The sequence below is a fragment of the Lepeophtheirus salmonis genome, chromosome 5 (genome assembly GCF_016086655.4).
Source record: "Lepeophtheirus salmonis chromosome 5, UVic_Lsal_1.4, whole genome shotgun sequence".
NCBI classification, from domain to species: domain Eukaryota; kingdom Metazoa; phylum Arthropoda; class Copepoda; order Siphonostomatoida; family Caligidae; genus Lepeophtheirus; species Lepeophtheirus salmonis.
In genome coordinates this window covers 68,243,178-68,265,931 of record NC_052135.2, presented here as the reverse complement: position 1 = coordinate 68,265,931, position 22,754 = coordinate 68,243,178, and the positions used below count along the sequence as shown (strand labels likewise).

General features: G+C 29.8%; 1 protein-coding gene across 1 annotated transcript in view; it reads right to left on the bottom strand.

The window, feature by feature from the left end:
• Nucleotides 1-3,630: 3,630 nt before the first annotated feature.
• Nucleotides 3,631-22,754, bottom strand: part of LOC121118468 (potassium voltage-gated channel protein Shaw) — a 275,596-nt gene continuing 256,472 nt past the window's right edge. Inside the window, exons 8-10 of the mRNA XM_040713050.2 lie at nt 12,173-12,304; nt 6,930-7,121; nt 3,631-4,170 (exon numbers count right to left, since the gene is read on the bottom strand). Of these exons, the coding sequence (XP_040568984.1) occupies nt 6,952-7,121; nt 12,173-12,304 (302 nt within the window). The 3' untranslated portion in view covers nt 3,631-4,170; nt 6,930-6,951. The remainder of the gene's footprint in view (nt 4,171-6,929; nt 7,122-12,172; nt 12,305-22,754) is intronic.

Genomic DNA, 22,754 nt, shown 5'->3' with positions numbered 1-22,754 from the left:
TAACTCTGAAGTATATAGGTTTTTTATTATGCTGAGCAGTGGCTCTATAAAAGACAGTAAATATGATTAAATTTATTGATGAATATAATTTCAAGTAGGATTTATATACATTTTGTATCTATACCCCTAAAGGGATTATTTTTTAAGGTATACATTTACTACACAAGTGGGAAGGCCCGTAGTTCTAGATAAGAACTGCACACAATACTATCTGTAGTTACTGGTTCGAAAACCAATTTAGTACAGTACAGTTTCGAATTTGTCGGTACCCTGGTATAACTTTAGATAACGGGGTACCAAACAACACTAATTCAAATTGGATTTACAAAAATATATTTTCGATTGGATGCATCTTTTTTCCCAAAGGACTGTTCAATTATATTTATCGATCAAATAAGTTGGAATAACATGTATATTTGATAATCTCAGTAATTGCTTCGGTACTACAAATACTGTTTATTTTGACAATCGTCCAGGTGGTCCTATATTTCTATGTCCTATCTCCCGGAGTATTGAATTATTAGAATCAGTTGTGGAACAAGGTTCACTGCTCTGATTCTAAGTCAGTTACTCTCTATTACAAGTGATGATAGAGCTTCAACAACAATTATTTTCCAATTGATTTTTAAATCCTTTTCATTATACTAATAAAGTTAATGATTTGAAGATTTGATTATTTATTTGATTACTGTTGTTTTATGTAATTTTATAATATAACCTTAATTTTCTGATCAATAAAAAAAAACAAAAAAAAACAACAACCTCGAAATAGGATTTCAAGATCTCCCTTTCAGAAAAATTGGACTAATAAAAGTGATTCCAACTGCTATAATGAGATTTCTACTCTATTATTTAAATCATAATGAGTCTGTCAAAATCATATTTCTTTCTTAAAAGAGGAGCGCCCTCTAAATTATTATTTAAAATGAAAGTATATGAGCTTTTTACATTGATGGGAGCTTACATATTAAAGTGTTGAGCTTCATTGAAAATATTTCTGTTCAGAAAAAGAAGTAAAAAACCCCACATTTAAAAAAAAATATAACAAATACATATTTTCAATCAAAGTGATCTGATAATAAATTCAAATCCTTTTTTACTCTTCAAACCCTTTTTTTCATCATTAAATTTATTGTCCCCGTTCCTTTCTCGAACAAATGAGCAAATAATTGTGTTGGATAAGGACATTTACAAGAATCTCTAATTTGAAAGTAAAAAAAAAAGAATATAAAAATCACAAAAATATTAATGAATTAGGATATAAAATGAAACGCAAATCAATGGGAGCAAATCTTAGAATATTTAATTTACATGATCCAACAAAATCACATAGATCCTTTGCTTTTATACATATATGGCCTTTGCTGTTCTCTATTAGCCTCCGGGCTTTCAGAAAAAGGCCATACTTTTATTCGTGTTTCTTGCCATTTTCAATATTCAAATCTTTTTAAGCTATTGGTGTTGAAGATAAGGATACTTGATGATCTCAACATATTTCATATTTCTAATTTTAAAAAAATCAAAAAATGTTTCTAAAGTGTCTTTACTAGGCTTAGAATACAATTTATCTTTGCTGAAAGTTGAAAATAGTTTCCAGAATGTGTATAAATATTTCGTTTGATAACAGAAAGTTTGAATTACATTTTTCCTCAAAAAATCTTTTTTAAAAACACTCTATATCATTGCCAATTTGAGATAAGACCATCCTAATATTTCATTTAAAAAGAAGTTCTAGTTTCTTTTTGAATTGATCTGATAAAAAAAGTCCATTTTAAAATTAGTATGACATAGGAAGAAAATGTAAAAGAGAGAGAGAGTAAAAAAGTCTTACATTCTAACGACCAATTTCTGAAGGCCCTGAGACATATAGAGAAAAACTATGCCCTTATTTGGAATTAAAAGATTTAATTCTACTAAAATAAGGATATTTTGTTCTTGTACAAATTTTTTTGTTGAACAATATGACCAAAAAGGAGGTACACAACAAGGTTGATCGTTTTTGAGAGGAATTGATCAACTTTTTCGAATTTTGAAAACGAGCTATAAAAAAAGTCAAGTATTCTTATACAAATAATTTGAGTAAGGTACTAGCTCGAGGTTGTGGATTTCAGAGGTTATTCAATACATGTATCTACATTTTAAAGTTTATATTTTTTATATAATTGATTTTGTTTGTAAAGATGACTAAGTCCGTCTATTTATTTTGTGAAATTACTCCATGCTAAAAAAAAAAAAATGTAACATTGTAAATGGCTTTCAATAAATTAAAAATGATTAATTGACGACAGTCTTAACCAGGTTGAGTGATTTATAACGCAGAACCAGTCATATTTGGATTCTTTTCAGTTTGAAAAAAATATTCTGGACGACATTCACGTGAAACGCCAAATTGTGATCGACATGTCATCGCACCGAATGGCAGTAACTGAGATCTCTACGGTTGTGGGTATGAGTCAAAAGGCAATTTATGCAATCAAATAACGATTTGAGGAGCAGGATAGTCCAAAGGAAGAAATAATCTGGGAGGAAGAGATCAATTTGGACAAAGGCTAATATTTTAGCTGTCAAAGCTCGGATCAAGAATAATACAATCCTTTCGTGGCATGGCAAAGGCCATGTCTTTGGCCTCCAGTACATCCCATAGGATTGTTCATGAGGACCCAGGGATTAAGCCAAGGGTCAGATGAAAGAAGTACCTCATCAATGACTCAACAAAAGTAAAAAGGCTCATGAGATTAAGACTACTCCTCAACAAGCTCAAGGCTGGAACGCCAATAATTTTATTATTTTAGCTTCCCACCTCCCTCGACTTGAACACTTCAGACTACAACATTTAGGCTCTGGTTGAGGGAGTTGCCTGTAACAAATCACACAGCTTAACAGCATCCCTGGACGCATCCATCATATTACCCTGGAATGCAATGAAAGGACGATCATCAATGTGTGCTACGGCTTCAGAAGGAGGTTGGATGCCGTCATTAATACTGAGGGTGGTAATATCGGATAATCCAATTATTTTACAGCTATGTAAAAATTTTGGAAAAAAATAATAATTTCTTACTTCATGAAATAGTAACGGTGAAATGGATGTCATTACTAATAACTGTTACCTTATTTTTTGGAACATGGGTAACTATTTGTTAGGTATTGATGATGATCAATATAATTAATTGAAAACACAAAGTTTGATTTGTGGAACCTACAATTTTTTTATCAATAAAAACGAAACTTGGACGATTTGATTATTATAGCTAAAAATATCAGTCAAGAGTCTCCAGGAATCATAAGCATAATTGGTAATATGGAAAACATATTTAAAAAATCTACAAAATATGTATAAATAAAGTTTCAACTAAATTGGGAAACCTCCAAAATATGCTAAGTTTTACTGAAATTTGTCATGGAATAGTCTTTAATAGTATACAAATTTCCTAGTACCCCCATTATCGATTTTTAAAATATCATTAAAGATGAACTAAAACGGTCACATCAATAACACCCTGAGGGGCTTCGAACTGTGTTAAAGTCATTTTTTTGATTGCCACCAGTAGAAAAAGTAATAACAATATTATTAACCGAAAAACGGGGCAGTCTAACCATCAGCCACAAATGATTAATTAAGACATACGATTTTTTATAATTTTTTTATTACAATTAGTTTTGATAATATTATAATCAGGAAATATAAATGTTATCTCATAAAATAATAACATATTATTATGTAAAACAGATATATATAAATTTTTGTAAAGAAAAATTAGGCTCTGTTGAGGGAGTTTGTGTTTGAGTAAAAATGTTAATTAGATAATTATCATGTATAATATGAAGAAGCAATTAATTTGGAGTAAATATGTATACTTATTTTGTATATATATCCATAATAATTATTTTTTTGTAATAAATAATGGTACATATCATTTTATTATAGTGAATGAATATTAATTATTATGTTAAAGAAACGTGATAAAACATTTATGAAAAAATAATGTTTCGCAGTACAAAAAACTGCTTTTGAAGTGAATTTTAAAGCAAGTGAGTGAGTTTTGTAGAATGATTCGTCATGTTGCAGCTGGTTGTTGTCATATTGGGGTTCTTCGTTCTTGCAGATGTGGAAGAGATCCAGAAATGGAGAGCAGCTTCTTATTTCCAACTCTGGTATGCGTGGTGTATCTGCAATATTTATGAAGATTTAAACATTTAATCACATAAAAGATTATTAAATTTTATTAGAAGGTCATAAAGGTTTTAAACCATAGTTAATATTCTTATGGTTTTACTCATTCAAAAGAATATATGAATAAATAATTGCTTCTAATTATATTTTTGTTTCAAATCAAGTCTATAAAGGACCATTTTTTTGTACATGTGAGGGCTATTTCCTTATTTAGAGGAATAATATATATACAGGGAGGGGGGATCAAATTGTCGCCTACTTTAAACCTTGATAACTTGAAGACGACATTATCAAATTATCAAACTGGTTACCAAATAGGAAAGCTATTCTCATCAGCTGACGATACGTAGATCAGTTAGCATCATGCCGTCATCATATAAGGAGATAAAGAGCTATAAGTGGAACGAGGAGCTTTTGAGGTCCGCCGTGGTCATGGCATTGGTTAATAATGGAGGTGAAATCTCCAATTCAACGATTGCTTCAACCTTAGGAGTGAATTTACGGACTGTTAAGCGGATCCGTAAGAAGCTAGAGGACACCTGGGATGTTGATGTCAACATAAAGAGGGCACCCAAGGAGGAGGGCGCCGACAGGAAGGTCAGGGACACCGACTTTGTCGACAAGGTGAAGAAGATGGAACATGTCAATTTTTATGTTGCTTTTTTAATTATCAGTGTTCTGAACGTTGATTGGTTGAATAAAAATGATCTCCTTACAAGCAATAAATAAATAATAGTTTAATAGTAGGGAAGAATTAGTGAAGTATCAGCTGATTTTGGGTCTTTCTTTTAGCTTGTTTTTGGACAAAAAAATTCCGTGATATAATGGAGATAATGACGTCATGGGAAAGTTCTTAATATTAGAACAGGGACTATTCATGAAATTTTGGACAGATACATCCTTAAAATGAAACTTCTTATGGATGGAACTGAATATGTTTCTTAAAAAGCATAAATTGCGTTATTATAACTGTGTATTTAATAGGGACGTCAAATTGATATCTTTGTACTTTGTGTAAACAAGCAAATAAACTACCAATAAGACGTAGGCACATTTATTAGTGATGGAACAATTAATCGGAATTGGGAATCGGAGAATCGGTTTTTTTTTCTGGTATCGGAAAAAATGAATGAAACACTGATTTTGACTGTTTGTAATCAAAGTTGAGCTCAGATATTATGAAAATCTGTAAATATTATATATTTTGAACGAATGTTGCCTAATAATTTAGGTCAAACATATTGAGTTTTTACATAGTAAAATGTTTAACAATTACACAATTAAAGCTTTTAAGTTCCATATTTAATTTTATTCTTAAAAGAAGACAGTCTTAGTTTTTTATTTATTTTTGATCCAAAGGGGTTTATTTGAAGCACGTATAAAGTAGTTAAGTGAAGCTTCGTTGGACTTTTTAATTCCAAACGAAATCTTTTAAGAAAATGAAAATATTTAAAAAAAAATATTTTCTCTGGATTGGATAACCCCGAAAAATATTGAATAACTAAGATTTAAGATCAGAATAAAGATTTTTAAATTTTGTATCTATTTTTAATTTCATTTCAAAATTGCTTAAAAATAATCTAATAATTTAGAAAATTCAAATCAAAAAATTATATATATAAAAAAAAAATTTATACCCTTCAAAAGTTTTTTTTCCATCAAATTTCTGTTTAAGAAAGTTAACAATAAAAAAGTATAATTTCTTTCAAATAAAAGTCATTTTTTTCTTGTTGGGCCAGTCTAAGATTACCAAATCGAAATCTAACTCAACAGGTGAGTATAATAAAATAGGGGACCCAGATATCAATTGTAGATATGTTCACTCACATCAACAAATCTTACATTCCAAATTATTAAATATAGACAAGCTTGGATACTGAGCACCAGAACGGAAAATAATTGAACTGTTATTTAAAAAATCTTTGAACATGGGCATTTTGCCATTTATTTCTACATTCATTTTCTATTGTTCTCCATAGACGAAATTTACCACAGGCCCAAACTTAAAAATAAGTAGCAAAATCCTAATATATAGTATAGTATTTTGTCCCTTAGAGGCGATCAGGGTACCATAAATAAATCTATAAATAACTTTAAAACCTCCATAAATTAACCCATGGTGAATTCTATAGAGGGAAATGTTATTGCATTCACCAAATAATTAATTAACGTTATTTGTTTTGACCTCAAAACAGTTATCTCACGAGGGAAAAGTTTTTTTTTGTTGTAGAAAACTAAATTTAGCCACTGATTGACCACATAGTCGGCCTTTGGTTCAAAAAATTGAAAGAATGAACGTAAATAAATTAAAGAACGAGCTCCTGAATGTACATTTTTCAGAAAAGTGTTAACGTGTCCAAGCCTGCATATATGTACTGTGTTCTCAAATAATGTTGTAAAGGATTAACATACCCCATGAAACGAAAAAAAGTATGTATTATATATCTTTAAATCGAAAATCAGAGTCGTAAATTTATTGCGTAAAAATATAAGTTTTGTCCGTAGAAACAGATATATTATCTGATATGTGAGTGCAAATATCTGAAGCTTTTCCTTTGGACAAGTAACTGTCTTAAAAAAATATGAGAGAAATCCATTAAAACTATGTGTATAAAGTTTTCTCTAGAGAAAGTCATTGTTTCATTTGAGTACATATTAGTACTATATATATCTAAGGGAGATTATGGTTCGAAAGAGGGTTTTTTTTTGCCTTAATGTAGTATATATAGATGCTTCAATAAAGGAAATGACTCACATGGATTGAAATAATAAATATTTCATACGACATGGGTAGTCGTGGCCGTGTCCAAGGACAGAGAAGGAGTATCCTGACGAAATGTAAGACCAGAGTTCTTTCTACAAGTGTTTTGCTCATGCTGTGAAAGGATATGAAAGTCACTTGTAGGAGGAGGAGGTAATATTCCAGTAGTACTTCCTGATGCCATTGCTGGAATAAAAGAGAGAATAGTTGTATTTAATTAGCTCTGAACAGTGATGAGGCTTTTAAAAGGGATTGGTAATTTAAAACAAATAAAAATGATACTTCCCTGGGGTGTTTATTCACATCATATCCTTGTAATATCTCTACCTTCTAGAGTATGTTTCAATATTGGTCAGACACTTTTTAAAGCTACAATGAATTATTTGTGCTTTCATTTATTTACAATACAACATTTGTAGATGTTTTGTAGACTCAAGAGCTTTAATTATTATTCCATGTCAATAGACGTAAAAGTTATTTTAAAACATCTGAGATACAAAGATTGTTTATTTTTCAAACAAAAATATTTACTAATAAAATAAAGAAATTGATAATTACTGATTTAAAGGGTGAGACTAGTGAAAATTGATTCATCCTTCAAAAAGTATAAAAGAAAAAATATATATTTCACTGTATTTATTACTAACAGAAGTACCCGGAATCGCTCGGAGTTATTAATCGTCCATACACAGACGATTAAGCTTTGGTTTAATAATATAAATATGTACTTCCTTTTTTTTTCTTTTTTTAATAGTACGCATTTGCTCGAAGCTACATTGCTATTTCAAAGATCAAATAGTCACGTAGATCTAAGATTTTAAGCAACCACTAAAAAATAAGACATTGCCATACATACAATGTACCCAGTATTGCTCGGAGTAATAACACGTCGGTGAACAGTCAAATTTAGCTATAATAATATAGACAATAACTCCCCAACAAATCCTAAATGTTACTCTCCGTTTTTGATGCGAAACTCACCCTTATCTACTCAATACTTATATCAATTAACATATATATAATAATAAGAGTTTGAGAGAAAAAAAATGACGTGATGAGCCAGGGAGTACTTTAGTCTCTAGAGCGGTCACTGACTGTGCTTGATATACACGCTCTCTTGACATCCAGTATTTTTTATTTATATTTAACGCTAATAGTACTCCCTCTATACACGCTCAATGAATACGACTACATTGCTATTTCTTGGATCAAAAATATTTGTACGATATATCTCAGGGAGTACTATATACAGTGCCCCCTTATACATGCTCGATGCTACATACAAAGCGACTTCATGATTTAATTAACATGAATAAATGATTATTTCTATGCTAAAAGTTGACTCTTTTTCATTCAATCATTCTTATAGAAAAACTTGGCTTTACTATTATAGATATTTGTTAATAGAATACCGCTTAAAGACGATTTACCGGGAAATAAGAACAGCTTATATGTATGTTGGTAGGACGTATATAGATTAGTATAATTTTTTTTCATGGGAGAGAACAATAAGAAAAATGATTTATTAAGAATATAATGAACAAAAAAATTAATGGAAAGTAGAATAAAAAACGTTATCTTTGGAGGAGTTTAAAAATATTAGAGGCCTACTAACAAATTTGAACAAAAGAACATTCTTCACAAATACACCAAACAAAAAAGTACTATCCAAAGTAGGGATGCGAGAAAAAAGAAGAAACAGAGTTACTAAGAATCCAAATATTTAAAAGTACAAAATTACAATGATGGATCCTTAAAATGGAATGCATACTTCAAAAAAGAGTTAGTGTCACAAAAATACACAGTTTAAATTTGATAGAAAGAATAATGAAATGCTAAATCAAGTTATCATTTCATCCATAAGCCGCTGGCTAAAAGTAGCAAAATATAACCACAAATCGGGAGAAAATATCTGAAATATATGGGAGATGTCCTAAAAATATAAAGAATGATAGAATATATACAATAAAAAGGTATGGGAGGACTAGGAACGACAAACATAGAAATAAGATGGATTTTAATGTCTTCCTCGATAAATAAAAAAAATAAATATATAAAGGACGGAATGCTTTGGAAAAATATAATTAATTCTGTAGAACCACCATGGTCTGAAGCCATTAAAGACTTGATCGGAAATCAAAGTGTTCCTCTCTAAGACTAAAAAAATAAAAATTTGAAATATTTCATTGATTCAAAAACAGACATGAATCAGTTTAAAAAATTAAAATAATTGAAGAATTAATATCGATGTGAAATATAAAACACAAATCAGTGGCCATATTAAAAGCCCAAGTAAGGAAAATTGTATTAAATGGAAGAGGAAGACAAACAGATTTTTTCATTTACTTAAAAGAACTGGGGTAGTCAACAACAATACCTATTAAGGAGTACAATAAAAAATTTTAATAACGAGCTGACGATGTCTCAAATGCTTTTGAAGTACAAGGTAGCAACGGGATTACTATACATAGGGGATTTGGGAATAGACAAAGAGGATGGATTTAGGTGTTTTGAGGGGTGGGAAACGGATTTTGAAAATTGTGAGTCATATTCTGGGTTGCTGTTCAACAATTATAGAACACTTTGAACGTTCGAAGAAGACCCTAGAAATATACCTCAACAATGGCCATATCGAAAAATTTATTAGATATGGGATTATTATAAAAAAAAATCTATAGAAATTAAAAACATATACTGAAATCCTTCATGAATTTTTGAGGGATGGATCCCAATAATATACGAAGCCAAAGGCAGGAGTAGGATTTCTTTTGTTAATGTTTGATGACATTTTCTAGTAAAATAAATCTACTACTACTGTTTAAGTATGTATTATTTAAAAGGGAAGTGAATTTTGTAATATGATTATACCTATTATCACAAGTACTTTGGGCGTGTTAAAAAAAGAAACCGAAATCATCATGGTAATCCTGACAATTTAAATAGTTTTTTCATGAAGAGAAGTTTAGCAGTCATAACGTTTCATTAGATTAGCTATAATCAGCTGTGACATGGGGTAGGGGAAGGAAATAAACAAGGATATTCCCAATAATGACTGATGTAGACCTCAATTCTATTCTGAGTCTAACAAAGACTTACAATTATAACTATGCAACAAATCTTCAAAATTACTTTCCTTGATTTATGAGCACACAAGAATGCTCAACTAGGGTTTGAATATAATTGAATGTAGTAGAAAAGGTAGTTCACATCTCAGGAGTTAAATAATAATGACAGCGGCTAAGGAAAAGTAAACTAATTTTTTAAATTAGCAATTCCAAAAAAACGGAATTTGTGGCAAATAATTAAATATTTTATCCTTTCATATTTGATTAACATAGACTAAAATCATCCGAAAATATGTATATTATTATTTTTAGCAAAGTGTGCGTTCAGAAAAGTGGTCATTCGGCAATGTGCCCGTTCGGCAAAACGGCATTCGTAAAATTGGTTTTCGGACACCAAAGTTTCCTAGAACTAATTATAAGATACTATTTGATGAGTGAAAAAGGAAAAAAAATAATAATTCGAAATACCTATGCATCTAGAATAGGATAAATACTCAACTAAAATTACTTATCAAAACTATCAGAGTACGGTCAAATAAAATTAAAGTGCTCCTTAAATATTTCTTCTTATAAGTTTCTCTTATCAATGAACATAAGGTATTATATTTTTTGTTGACGGTAGTTTAATATTTTTTGAGCGTTAACAAGAATTTAGTATATTTACAAATGTTGCTTGAATATTTCAAAGTTAAAACACCTAATTAAACGCTATAGGCCATATTGAGTACATAACAGATCCTAATCAAATATTGACAGAGTCAAATGTTGCATAACATCTTCACTGCTTTTTCAGTGTAGTAACTGATGTTAAGATATTTTAGCCTAAATCTGTCTCCCTCGGGATATTCAGATCTACAAAGGAAAGATCATTACTTTTAATTAACTTCTATTTCATTCTTAATTTAAGTAAAAAATTGTTTCGTTTGAAAAAAAGAAAAAGAAAGTTCAACATTTTGCTGTTGAAAAAATTTAATTCACTAGATTACCATGAACACAGTCAAGTATTTATTTTCATATTTTTAGGCCGAATTGTATGTCTGTATGTCAGTTTACACCCAAAAAAGAAACTGTGATTTTATATACACGGTTATTACTAGTATAGATATTATTCTGATCAGTCCTTTGGATCGTCACAAGCTATACTTTAAGTATCCTTTACCATAATTATCTATAGTAATAAAATCACGTATGTCTGTCGAAGCCTCATGTTTGAGTGTGCACTAAAAATTTATGAACTTCGTGACTACTTGATCTAAGAAAATACAATGAAGTAACGAGCGTCTGTTGCTAAAGCTCAGTGTATCATATCAAAAAAGAAAAAGAGAATATATATATATATAAAACAAAATTAGTTTTATCTGTTTGTCGATGCCTTATAAGTTGGAGCAATGTCGGGTACTCCCTCTAGTAATACAATATGTTAGCTTTTTATTGAAAGGTCGGTTTATTGAAAGGTCACAGTCGAATAATGCATCAATAGTTCGATTTATAAAAGCTTTAGACCTGGAGTTCAAACCGGTGGATCAATAATCCTAAGGGTTTGTTGGTTGTGTAGCTTTGCAAGAGGCAATTGAGATGATATGAATTCTATAGTTTTAACTACAGAGGAAAATAGCTGATGAGTGAAGCTGATAATAATAATTTAGTGAGGGCCCCTTGGTCTTCAAACTTTTCGGATAGGGGTCGTGCTTGCAAAAAAGTTGAGAAGCACATCTATAAGATATAGTTCATATTTCCAGATATCTTAATCCATTCCAGAAATTTGAATATAAAGTCCATACTTTATTTAGGGATATTTATGGAGTAGAAAAGTATGTATTGATAATATATCATATTCTTGATTTTTTTTCCAAAATTAGTTTTATGTTGATGTAGGTACAACATATGTATATTAAAGCTGTAATTATTTGTTTTGGTACATGAACTCAAGTCCATTTTTTAAAGATGTTGTTGACCTTGCCACAGAATAAAAGACTCAATACTTGACTTAGACTCGAAAGCTAAGACATGCGAATGGGTTTTTGAGTTTTTGAGGATTTGAACTGGACTCGATGAAAATATTCAAGGACTAGTACTTTTCAGCAAAGACTTGAGACTCGACTTAACAGTATAAGGACTGTTCCTACCTTTGGATTAATAATTACTGAGTATAATTTTTAAAGTAAGACTTACAAAGCAGCTTCGCATCGACTGTAGCAAGAGAGCCGAGAACGGGTTGCTCTTGCTGTCCAATGGAGTTGGGAATAATTGTATTGTTGTTTCCTGGTACGTAAATGGAAGAACAAGTTGTGGGGAAGGATGAATCTGAAATATAATAAGAAATAAGTATGAATAGTGTGAACGAAGAAACTCACGCACATAAATAAATTTGTAAGTAGGGAAGGGCATGATTTATGGTGACTTAATTAAAGTAGCTCACTATAAAGTCCTTTGTGTCATTTTTATTCCAAGACATTTGTATGAAGCAACGACAGAGCATGTATGAAAATAAATTGATCAAACATATTAATCACTCTTATCTAGGTACCTAAATACAGATAATAACACTTTTTGCAATTGAAAGGCAGTATTTACAAAAATATAATCCGTCAAAAACATGGGTTTGTTTAATAACTCTACTCGGTTTAATTTATTTTTGCCACGCTTTATAGTTATATTCTAAACTACATATTAGTAGAGTTGTGGAAAGCATAAATTTAAAAAAAAATGTTATAGAAAGGAGCAAATAAGCTGTCATAAACACATGCTCAATGAAATAGGGAGGAACGACTCAAAATGTCAATTCACAATTCTACTTTGAGTACAATAAAAACTTACACAAATAACTCTCCAGAAAATCACCTGTGTTACATTCCGTCCTTTAGGAGCACACATACTAGGATTACTTTATCTAGTAATTTTTTTATTATTTTTAGCATTGACGAAGGTCATATTTTTAGCAACTAACTCGTTGCTTTTCAAACAGCAACGATGCTCCCAATAATACTTCAACCTTAAAATATATTCCCAATTTAATGTCCCAGTAACGTCATTATTCAACAACACGGCTAGGAATTACCGTTCTCTTATTTAATAACAAGGCCTTATTGTATAAATCTTTGGTCACAACCACTGTCAGCTGTTTTAATTTTTTATAAAGCTATCCCATGGTTTTTAAGTAGTCCCAGATAGTTACCATGATAAAGAGATCCATCTGAAGGAAACTATTGAACCTTCATTTATACATGAAACTCGGAATCAAAAATATTCAATTGGAGGTCTGTTATTATAGTCACAATATGTATTTTCTTTACAATTTTCGAATGATATCACAAAAAAACAAAAAAACACATTATTTGTGTACTTAGGGAGAAATTGTTCATTTTTCGAGAAAAATCGTTAAGAGTCTTTTTTCCTCTTTATTAATATTCAATGTACATGGCGCTGTTGTCATTTTACAACATAAGTATTAATAATTATACCTTCATTTGATACAAAAATTATTTTATTAAAGATATATTAGTACCTTAGTTTTACTATTTATTACTACACTCATCAATCATGTATTTAATAAAATATATACGTACATTTAGAATCATTCACCCCGGTTCATAATGAATAAAATTTCATAAAACTTTAAGATATGATAATAGAATTATTTTTCTTTTTATTGAAAATATTATTAATTGTATTATATACATCTTCAATTAGGAGTAGTGAGTGATTCATCAATCACAATAGCTTTGAATAGACGAAGAAAACGTTTAGAATCAAAACTTTGAAGAAAAGAAAATCTTAAAAATACAGAAGTGCATATAAATTTGGATAGGGCTTCCAGGAGGCCCAGTCCTCACAAAATGGACTATCTTCCAAATCCATCGGGTTTAAAGCTAGACTGGTAGGTATAAGAATTTTCTTTGAAGTGGGATTTTGTAACTGGAAGAAGACCTTTCTCCATGATTGTGTTGACGTACTCAAAACTGTTAATTTTAGCTCTAGAGGGTACAAAGAATACTAGTGCCGCAATGGTTCTGCGAAGGGTCCCCCGACCATCACAATTTGGGGGTTTTGCATCCAATAAATATAGCGGGGGGCATTAAATCCTGTTATGATAAAAATCCAATCCTTTTGAGTGTTCTATTTAGTTTCATCAGAAAAAAAGAAATTATCATTCCTCAAAATAATGTTGGGAGCCATGCCTAACTTCAACAGACTGATGAGTTTCTTACTTAGGTTGACTCTCTTTTCTTTGGATTATACCAAAAAGAGCTATCTTATGAGGTGACAGTAATGGAACATCTTGAGGTCCTTTTCTAAAATAAATAAATGGATTTTACAAAAATTCCGTATGATTTTGATAATCTTTCTAGTCTGTGCTGTCCGTGGTCCAACACTTCGTGGATAATCTATGACACTATTTGTTGTCTCTTTGTATTTGTTTTATGAAGTTTCCCTTAATGTTTATGACTTTTATGGTCTTAAAAATATATGGGTTGATCTTCCCCAAGCAATTAGGCTTGATGACAGCATCACATTAGCCTTCCATGCCCGTAAATAAAAGATCCTAATAAAAACTCTTTAAACAAATTTTGTTGACCATATAAATTTAAAAAAGGATATCTAGAAACCTCTTTGAGTTCTACATATAAGTTGAATCCTTGGTTACAATGTTTATCTGTAATTCCCTACATATCCTTTTGAAGTTAAGTTAAAAAAACTTGATGAAAAGAATTTTTAAAGCGTACAAAGTACTATGTCATTCAATAGATATTATATTTTTTTTAAATGAGAAATTTTGTGAATAGTTTTTTTTTCTTTGAATCTTTTGGTTGAAAAAACAAAATGAATAACTAGGTATATAAAAAACTTTCCTTGAACTCAAATAAAAAAGGGAAAGAGTAGGTAAATAATTTAGACATACATGTAGTTAGTTGAATCATTGCATACCTATAAATATCAAAAGATAACTAAATTTGAAGATGATTCAATTCAGTTATAAACTTTTTTTACTTTTGCTATTTCGGAATCATGATATATATTTATTAGGGATGGATACTTTTTTGGGACCTGATTTACACGGGAAATTTAACTTCAACCTCGGGTAGGCCCCGGAATTATAATTAGTTTGTAACTACATATATCTATAGCTTGAATTAGTAAGTAATGTAACTAATTTACTGAAGAGTGATAATATACCTGTCGGTATATTAAAAAAGCAACTGTAAAATAGCACGGTTAACTCGAAAAATTGAAGAATGTTTCGAAAAAGATCCGATTAGCTCTCTTGACGTGGTATTTGAGATAAAAATTGCTATGCGAGAATGGACATAAACAAAAATCCCGATCGGTATCAAGTCAGAAATGATCCTTAATTTTACTTTCAGTCCAACAAGAACATACATTTACAACTGCGAATGTGAATATTGCCTTAATTGAGATGATGGTAGACTTTAAAAAAAAGTATATGTCGGTCAAAACGAAATATAAATGCCCTTATATAATTATAATTATTCATCTCCATTTTCTAGCATATCAGCTACCAAGGAGCTATAGTGACCTCTGTCAGCATACATGGTGTGTCTTAAAATCTTATTTGTATGACATTCTCGGAGTAGGCGTTTTTTAATCCACCCCCATTTTGCCAATATTCACATTTCACATCCATACTTATATTTCAGTGTTTCATACACATAGATAAGTTGTTAGACATTCTCTCCTATATAGTTAAGTAGTAATATTTGCACTCATTTTAAGTTATATTTCTTACAACCCAAATCATTTTAATATCTTCAGTTTGAATAAATATGCATTCATAACTTCCTCCAACAGGGTATTTTACAAGTAGGGGAGAAATATGTATTGTTAAAATATTAGGGCTCAGGCACTGTTCCACATTTCCTTACTCCTGTTTTCATTCTTTTTTTATTTTTTATCAATATATGGATGTACACTAGAGTGGTCCAGAATTTTTTTATGAGGCCCACTAGGGCATTCAGTTTTATTGAACAATTTTCTAATACAGATTACATTGATATAATAATTTAGCAAATTAAATATATCATTTATAAAAAAACCAAAAAACCATGCGCTCATACTAATCAGCATTGGTAATCATATACTACAACGCAAATTTACCCTTCGATCATCAAAAACAGTCGATAGCTTCATGACAATTAAATAATAATTAACAAATAATCCCATTCAAAGTCCTTAAATACAATCTTAATATAGGTAAAATGCCTTCAAAGTTATCGTCTCTTATAGTGGGCAATTGGTATATTATATACTGTCCCTTACTATAATCTGTGAGTAATAAAATATTTTTGATGGGACTTTTATTCTGGACAACCCTGTATATAGGCATTGTCTGATAAATTATCCTAGTAAGTATTAAGAAGAAGAATTATGTGAATTTACTTCCCGCATATTATTTCCCCTTCTCTAAGGTACATACTGATTATAAATTATTTTTATTATTGTGAAAAGTTCCAAGAGAATTAGATTCATGTATTTGCAGAGTTAATCGAAACATACTCTTGTGGAGATGATGAATAACAACATATATATATTTTTAAATCAAGAAAGTACTTTGATTAAAAAGCCCAGATAAAAAAAAAAGGAAGATAAATATGTATAAATAAAATCTCTTTATTATAAAGAAAAATATACTTTTCATAAAAGGGATTTGGAGGAAGAATAAATAAAAAAGAGATATCATTTCTTAACATATAACGGTGTGTAGTAACCATATTAAAAGTTTGTAGGGCCACAATATCTTTTGACCCCCTTAATAATATATAATAATCATTTTTTTTAACACACAGCTCATAGTTGATTATTATTATTTATAGGAGGTGGAAGTACCCAGCAATGCTAGGAGTTATTTTTTAAAGTACAGCACGCAGTTTTTGTTACTCAACTATATATTAAGTTTACAAATTGAAAGAAATCCCCTTATGTTTGGTTTTTAAAAAATTGTTTTCTTTAAATATAACACATTGAGCTCAAACACACACACGCTTGATTCTACATTGTACATTGACACAAGTCAAATATTTTGAGCGCAAACTAAAAATTACTTTGAAGCTCCTTTAAGCTCTTTTTGATTAATTGTAAGTAGAATCGAATACTCTGTTGATGTATAGGTAAATACTTGAAATAGTTCATTTTATTATGGGACGGTTCACAATGAAATACTCTTCAGAATTTAAAGATCTATCTAACTCAAGTATTTACTCTTATTTAAAATAGATGTTATATTTAAATATGTTTTTTTTTATATTTTATATTAAAAGTAACCAATTCATTTATTAACAACCAATTAAAATCTACAACAGAATAAGCATATTTTTATAATTTGAAAAAATGAGGGATTATAATTGCTATTTATTGGGTGATTTCGATAAACCTAAAAAAAAAGCCAATAAGATTGCATTACAATATTTATAAGCAACTAGTAAATATAAAAAATGTATAAAAAAGAAACCAAAAATTTCCTTGATAACAATGACAAAATGAAAAAACTCTTACACCAAGTGAAGTCTCCCACCTATCATTAAAATTTCTAAATATATCAAGGCATCCCACACATTTGAATAAAAACCTTTCATTGACTCAAATTCATTTGCAATTTTTTACTTTTCTTGTCCTATTGTTCAAGATTGTTTTTATGTGGAGGGGTATAATATTTAATAGTACATCAAATCACTCCTTTGTTGCTAGAGTCCAATATACATTGTGCAATTGTTATGCAAAGAGAATCGAAGTAGGACACTTAGTTATAAAATTGTCTCCATATTGAATAAATAGTTAAATACGCGCGCCACTCCTTCTGTATACACATATTTATAATAGAGTTATATTTCCTTTATAAAATCGTCATTTGATCTTGGGGAAAGGCATCATGTATGCCTACTATGTATGTAGAGAGTCTGACAGAGCATTTTAATAACAAAAATATTATGTTACACTTTATGTATACTAAGGATATAATATTATACATATATATTCGTATAAATAAATGGTATGTTCTTTTTAATGTAAACTTCTTGTGTACAAAATGGTCTCTTTTCGTCTCTCTCTTTTACTTTTTTAAAATAAATACATAGAGATGTAAATAAAAACTTTCTCCCGGTGCGTGAAAAGAAAAAACAAAAATAGCATTTTACACTATGAAGTTTAAATCATTTGCGCTACTTGTTGGTAGATAAATAAATAAATAAACAAAAGTCATTACTATGTACCATACAATTTGTATATATGACGCCATTTTGGTTCTTTTTTTGGTTTTACATACGAGCAGTCAATATCTTTTACTACTTACAAGCATAAAAGGGAATATTTTAGAGCGCAAGAACAGAAAATAAAAAAAAGTAAATTATAACATTCGTCGTGAACAAACAGGCTGCCCACTGATTTTATTATTTTTTAGACGCTAGAATGTAGTTTTTGTTTATGTCTCTATACGTACATATATTTTAGTAGTGAAAGTAACGGCTTTGCTTGAATTAATAAGTAGGACAAAAATTTTAAGTAGGATTTTTACAATGTAAGTAATGAAACCAAAAAATGATAGTGTAATCCTGACAATTTAATGAATGTTTTAGAGGAGTTTAGAGTTTAGCTGTAAAAAATGTTTCATTAAATTTAGAGGCAATCACTTATGCGAGCAAGATAAACAAAATCATTCAAACAATGTAGATCCTCAATTCAACTCTGAGTTGAAAGAGGACTTGCTTTAGAATTCCACAACAAATCAGCAGAATTAAACTTCCTCTTTCACGCACAGGTGATTATGCAAATTCATTATCTCAAATAGAATGATAATAATAACAGCTTTGGAAAATAAAAATTAATGTTCAGTTGCAATTATAAAAAAGTACAATTTTTTCAAATTTAATATTATTTTAACCTTATATGTAGTGATGAAAATCCTGTGTATTTTGGGCATGTTAAAAATTAAATCGAAAATCAACATGGTCATACTGACAATTTAAAGAATGTTTTGGAGGAAAGTAGCTTAGCTGTCATTATGTTTTAATATTTCAGCTGCAAGCAGCTGTAACAAGGGGGAGGGGGTTATTAGTATAACTCTGCAAAAAATCCTCAAGATTACTCTTTGTGTTTTATGGGCTCACACTCATGTTTAATAAGGTAGTGTATATAATTGAATGTATTAGAAAAATGAATTTTACTAGTCAGAAGCTAAATAATAATGACAACACCTTAGAAAAAGAAAATTCTTTCTTCAGATTACCAATTAAAAAAAACAAAAAACCAGCTAAACAAAACATACAATTTACATCGCTAACTATTGTATAATATCTTTGTCAGCAAATATGTCGTCTCTCATTCAATTATTATTATCTGCGCAATTTAGTCTCTATTTCTACCCATAATGATAGTAATTATTAAATAAAAAATGAAAGATCATTGTATTTAATAGAATAATTTTCCAAATTGATAAAGCCTATACAACGCCAAAAATGGTCTAGTTTGTTATTGTCCCCAGCAATTTTTTTGTGCACAAGACAACAAATATTAATTTAATAGTGGGACAATATAAGTAAAGTACATACATATATAATAAATACATATTGTGTACTTACTTAAATGCACAAAAACCACTTTTTAAACAATATTGTCACTCCTTCAAAGTACACACATTATTCTCATTATCTCATCAATGAAGAGGCTGTGAATAAGTGTTGAAGTAATTGCTCTTTCAACCACTTTATATCTGATTACAGGTACCCAAGTACATAATCTACTTAAATCAAAGGGAAATTATATAACTTTTAAGGGTCTCAAAATTTACCAAGGGTTACTCATTGAGCACTACATCGATTGTAGAGTTGTATGAATCGTTATTATGGGATATTCAAAACACACAATACAAGCTATCATTGACACTAATATTATATTGAAGTAACTCTGAACACTGGTCAAATCAAATTGATTTCTTACAACACGGTGTTTATGAGCCGGAAGAAATTAGAGCAGCTATCTGAAAAGGGTTAATAATTAAACTGCCGGATCTGTCCACACATTCTCAATCGCTCGAGAGTGCAGTCAGAATAACAAGTGAAGCATTTCATTCGGTGTATGGGATATAATCCAAACAAAAACACATACTCGTTAAACAACTAAGCTGTCAGATAAGAAATTGTTTTACTTCGAAGGACAGCTACAAAGAAAATTATACTGATATTGAGTTTTAAATGCTATACAATTCATCTAATAATAACATTTACGTGAAAATTTTATTACCAAATAAATCTTGGTAAAATATTAAAACTAAATTAGTTAAATATTTATTACTGCTTACCCTACATACATAAAATAATGTTTTACAAATATAAGGCAATTTACCACGACCACACAACGGGGTATTTTTGCTACTACAGCAGATTCTAAAACCTAGTTTACATTAAAATTTTGTTCAGTAATATTTCTTGATTTTTTTACATTTCATAAATTTTAAACTACGAAAGTCTTCGTTTTCCTCATTCATTGGTTGATGTCTTTCGTAAGATAGGGTCCATCTATTGATGAGATTTGCACTATGCAGTTCTTCCATACATACATTGCACATTGTTTGAGCTAGGTGAGTTAAAAGGGCCATGTCCAGTGTAGGCCTGTACAATGAGTCTCCATTTTTCTCTTCCGTGCTTGATACACTTCGACTTCGGCTTATTAAGCGTAGTATGCGTATGCATCATACTTTGATCTTTTTTATATCGGTCACACCAATATTGATAGAAGAAGTCATGAATTACTTTTTTATGTAGCTGGGAGGCGTCCTAATATTATAAACTAATTATGAATTTAAAATCTTTACACAAATTTTCTCAAAAAAAGATTTTTTACTTCTGTGGCATTATAAATGTTTAAATATATAATCAGTATTGTGCTATACCCATATTGTTCAAGGTTCCACAAATAGATGGACCCAATTACCCTTTGAGCTGGCAAAATAAATATAACTTTATCCCTTCTCTGATATATTTCGCTAATACATATTTCTTTGATTAAAGTATGAATATTTTAAATCTTTAAGTCCATTTCCTCATAAAACAATATAAGTTATGAGTATCTTTTTTTTCTTTGTTAATATATGAACAAACTGTGACTATCAAGACATATCCAACGTTGAAATTCGTAAAAATGATCAAATCAACCTACCCAACTGCCTATATGATTGCTAGATATTTTTATTTCCTTCATCTTATAGCAGTTTGCAACTAATTTAATGAAACGTCATACCAGCTAAAAAAACCGTACATTGTTGTCTTTTTTAGGGCTAAATTTAAATGTATTTACGAGTTTAGATTGGTCATTCCACAAGGAAATGGATTGAACTATACTTTGGCATGCGGTATCATTGATAGTAACCCTACAAATAAATCGTATATTGGATTTACTGAATCTAAGTTTAAGTTATAAGTTTTTAAAAATGAAAAAATAGCATTTTGAGGAAGTTTTGATTGTAGCTTTACAAAAACAAGGACTAAAGAGTAGTTAACTAATAGACACATATGATAACAGTAATCAAGGAATTCTTGTACACGTACCACATAGTATAAAATGTTTTGAATATTAATATACGTACGTCGATCGACATACTCAGTTAGAATTTACTCAACCCTTTAGCCAACATTAATAAATTTTATTTTCTCCTCAAAACTTTATGACTTGTAAATTACATTATAGTCAAATTTATTGACTTAAACAAATTCAAGAGTTAAATTGATAATGTACCTAATTATAATCAGAGTGCTTAATTTATACTAAATCTGTATCTATGATCTTTTATTATATAAGCACCTCTTTTACCAACTTAATATTCCAATATATCTTGTTCCAGGTTTCAAAGGCCTCATTATTTATACATGAGTGTTAATTCCTCTGTACTGTTACCACAGCTATAGTTAATATCAATTTATACAAACAATATATCCTAATTAAAAACACTTCTTTATTAAATAAGCTCGTAACTAATATTGCCTTAATTTATTTTTTGAAAACAGGTACACAAAAAAGGTGATAATAAATTATTATCATATTTTGGTAACTTAATTACAACATGAAAATAATTACTACAAAATACATTTGAGTTGATTTGGAAACACGTAGAAATATACTTATTTGCTCATGCCGTAGATTGTGAAAGAACCAATCAAAGCTAATGTCAGTTTGAAACAAAAACTCATTTTTATGTTCCAAATTAGTGATGTCACAGATTGCAGGTTAGAACCGGTTGGAAGACAACTAAGCGAAATAACGTAAAAGAACCAGTTTGTGAATTTGAACTTACCAATGAGAAAGGGATGCTGTCAAGGGTATACAGCTGACGAGATTAGATTGCAAAGGGAATATTGGAATAAAAATGGCTACACGAGATAAATAAATGTCTATTCCCATACACAGCCATTGACGAAAGTCAATTAATCGTCAAAAATGACGAGAAAATTTCTTTTTGTCTAAATTATTTTAAATGTCATAATTTTCGAGAAAAAAAAAATCAATTTCGTTTATTTTTAAATTGTTATTTATTCAAATTTAGTCTCTCCTGAAATTTTAACATACAATTAGAAACAAAAGTTTTTGATCCTTCAAAAAAAAGTATTTGTCAAATTTGGCATTCATAGAAAAAAGAAAAACTTTCAATCAAAATGGTCCAAAAAAAAGCCCAATCTCCATATCCTGTGGGCGCCCATTAGATAGTTTGAACCCCCACTTACAAATATATTTTGGCGCTGGTGGACCTTAGATA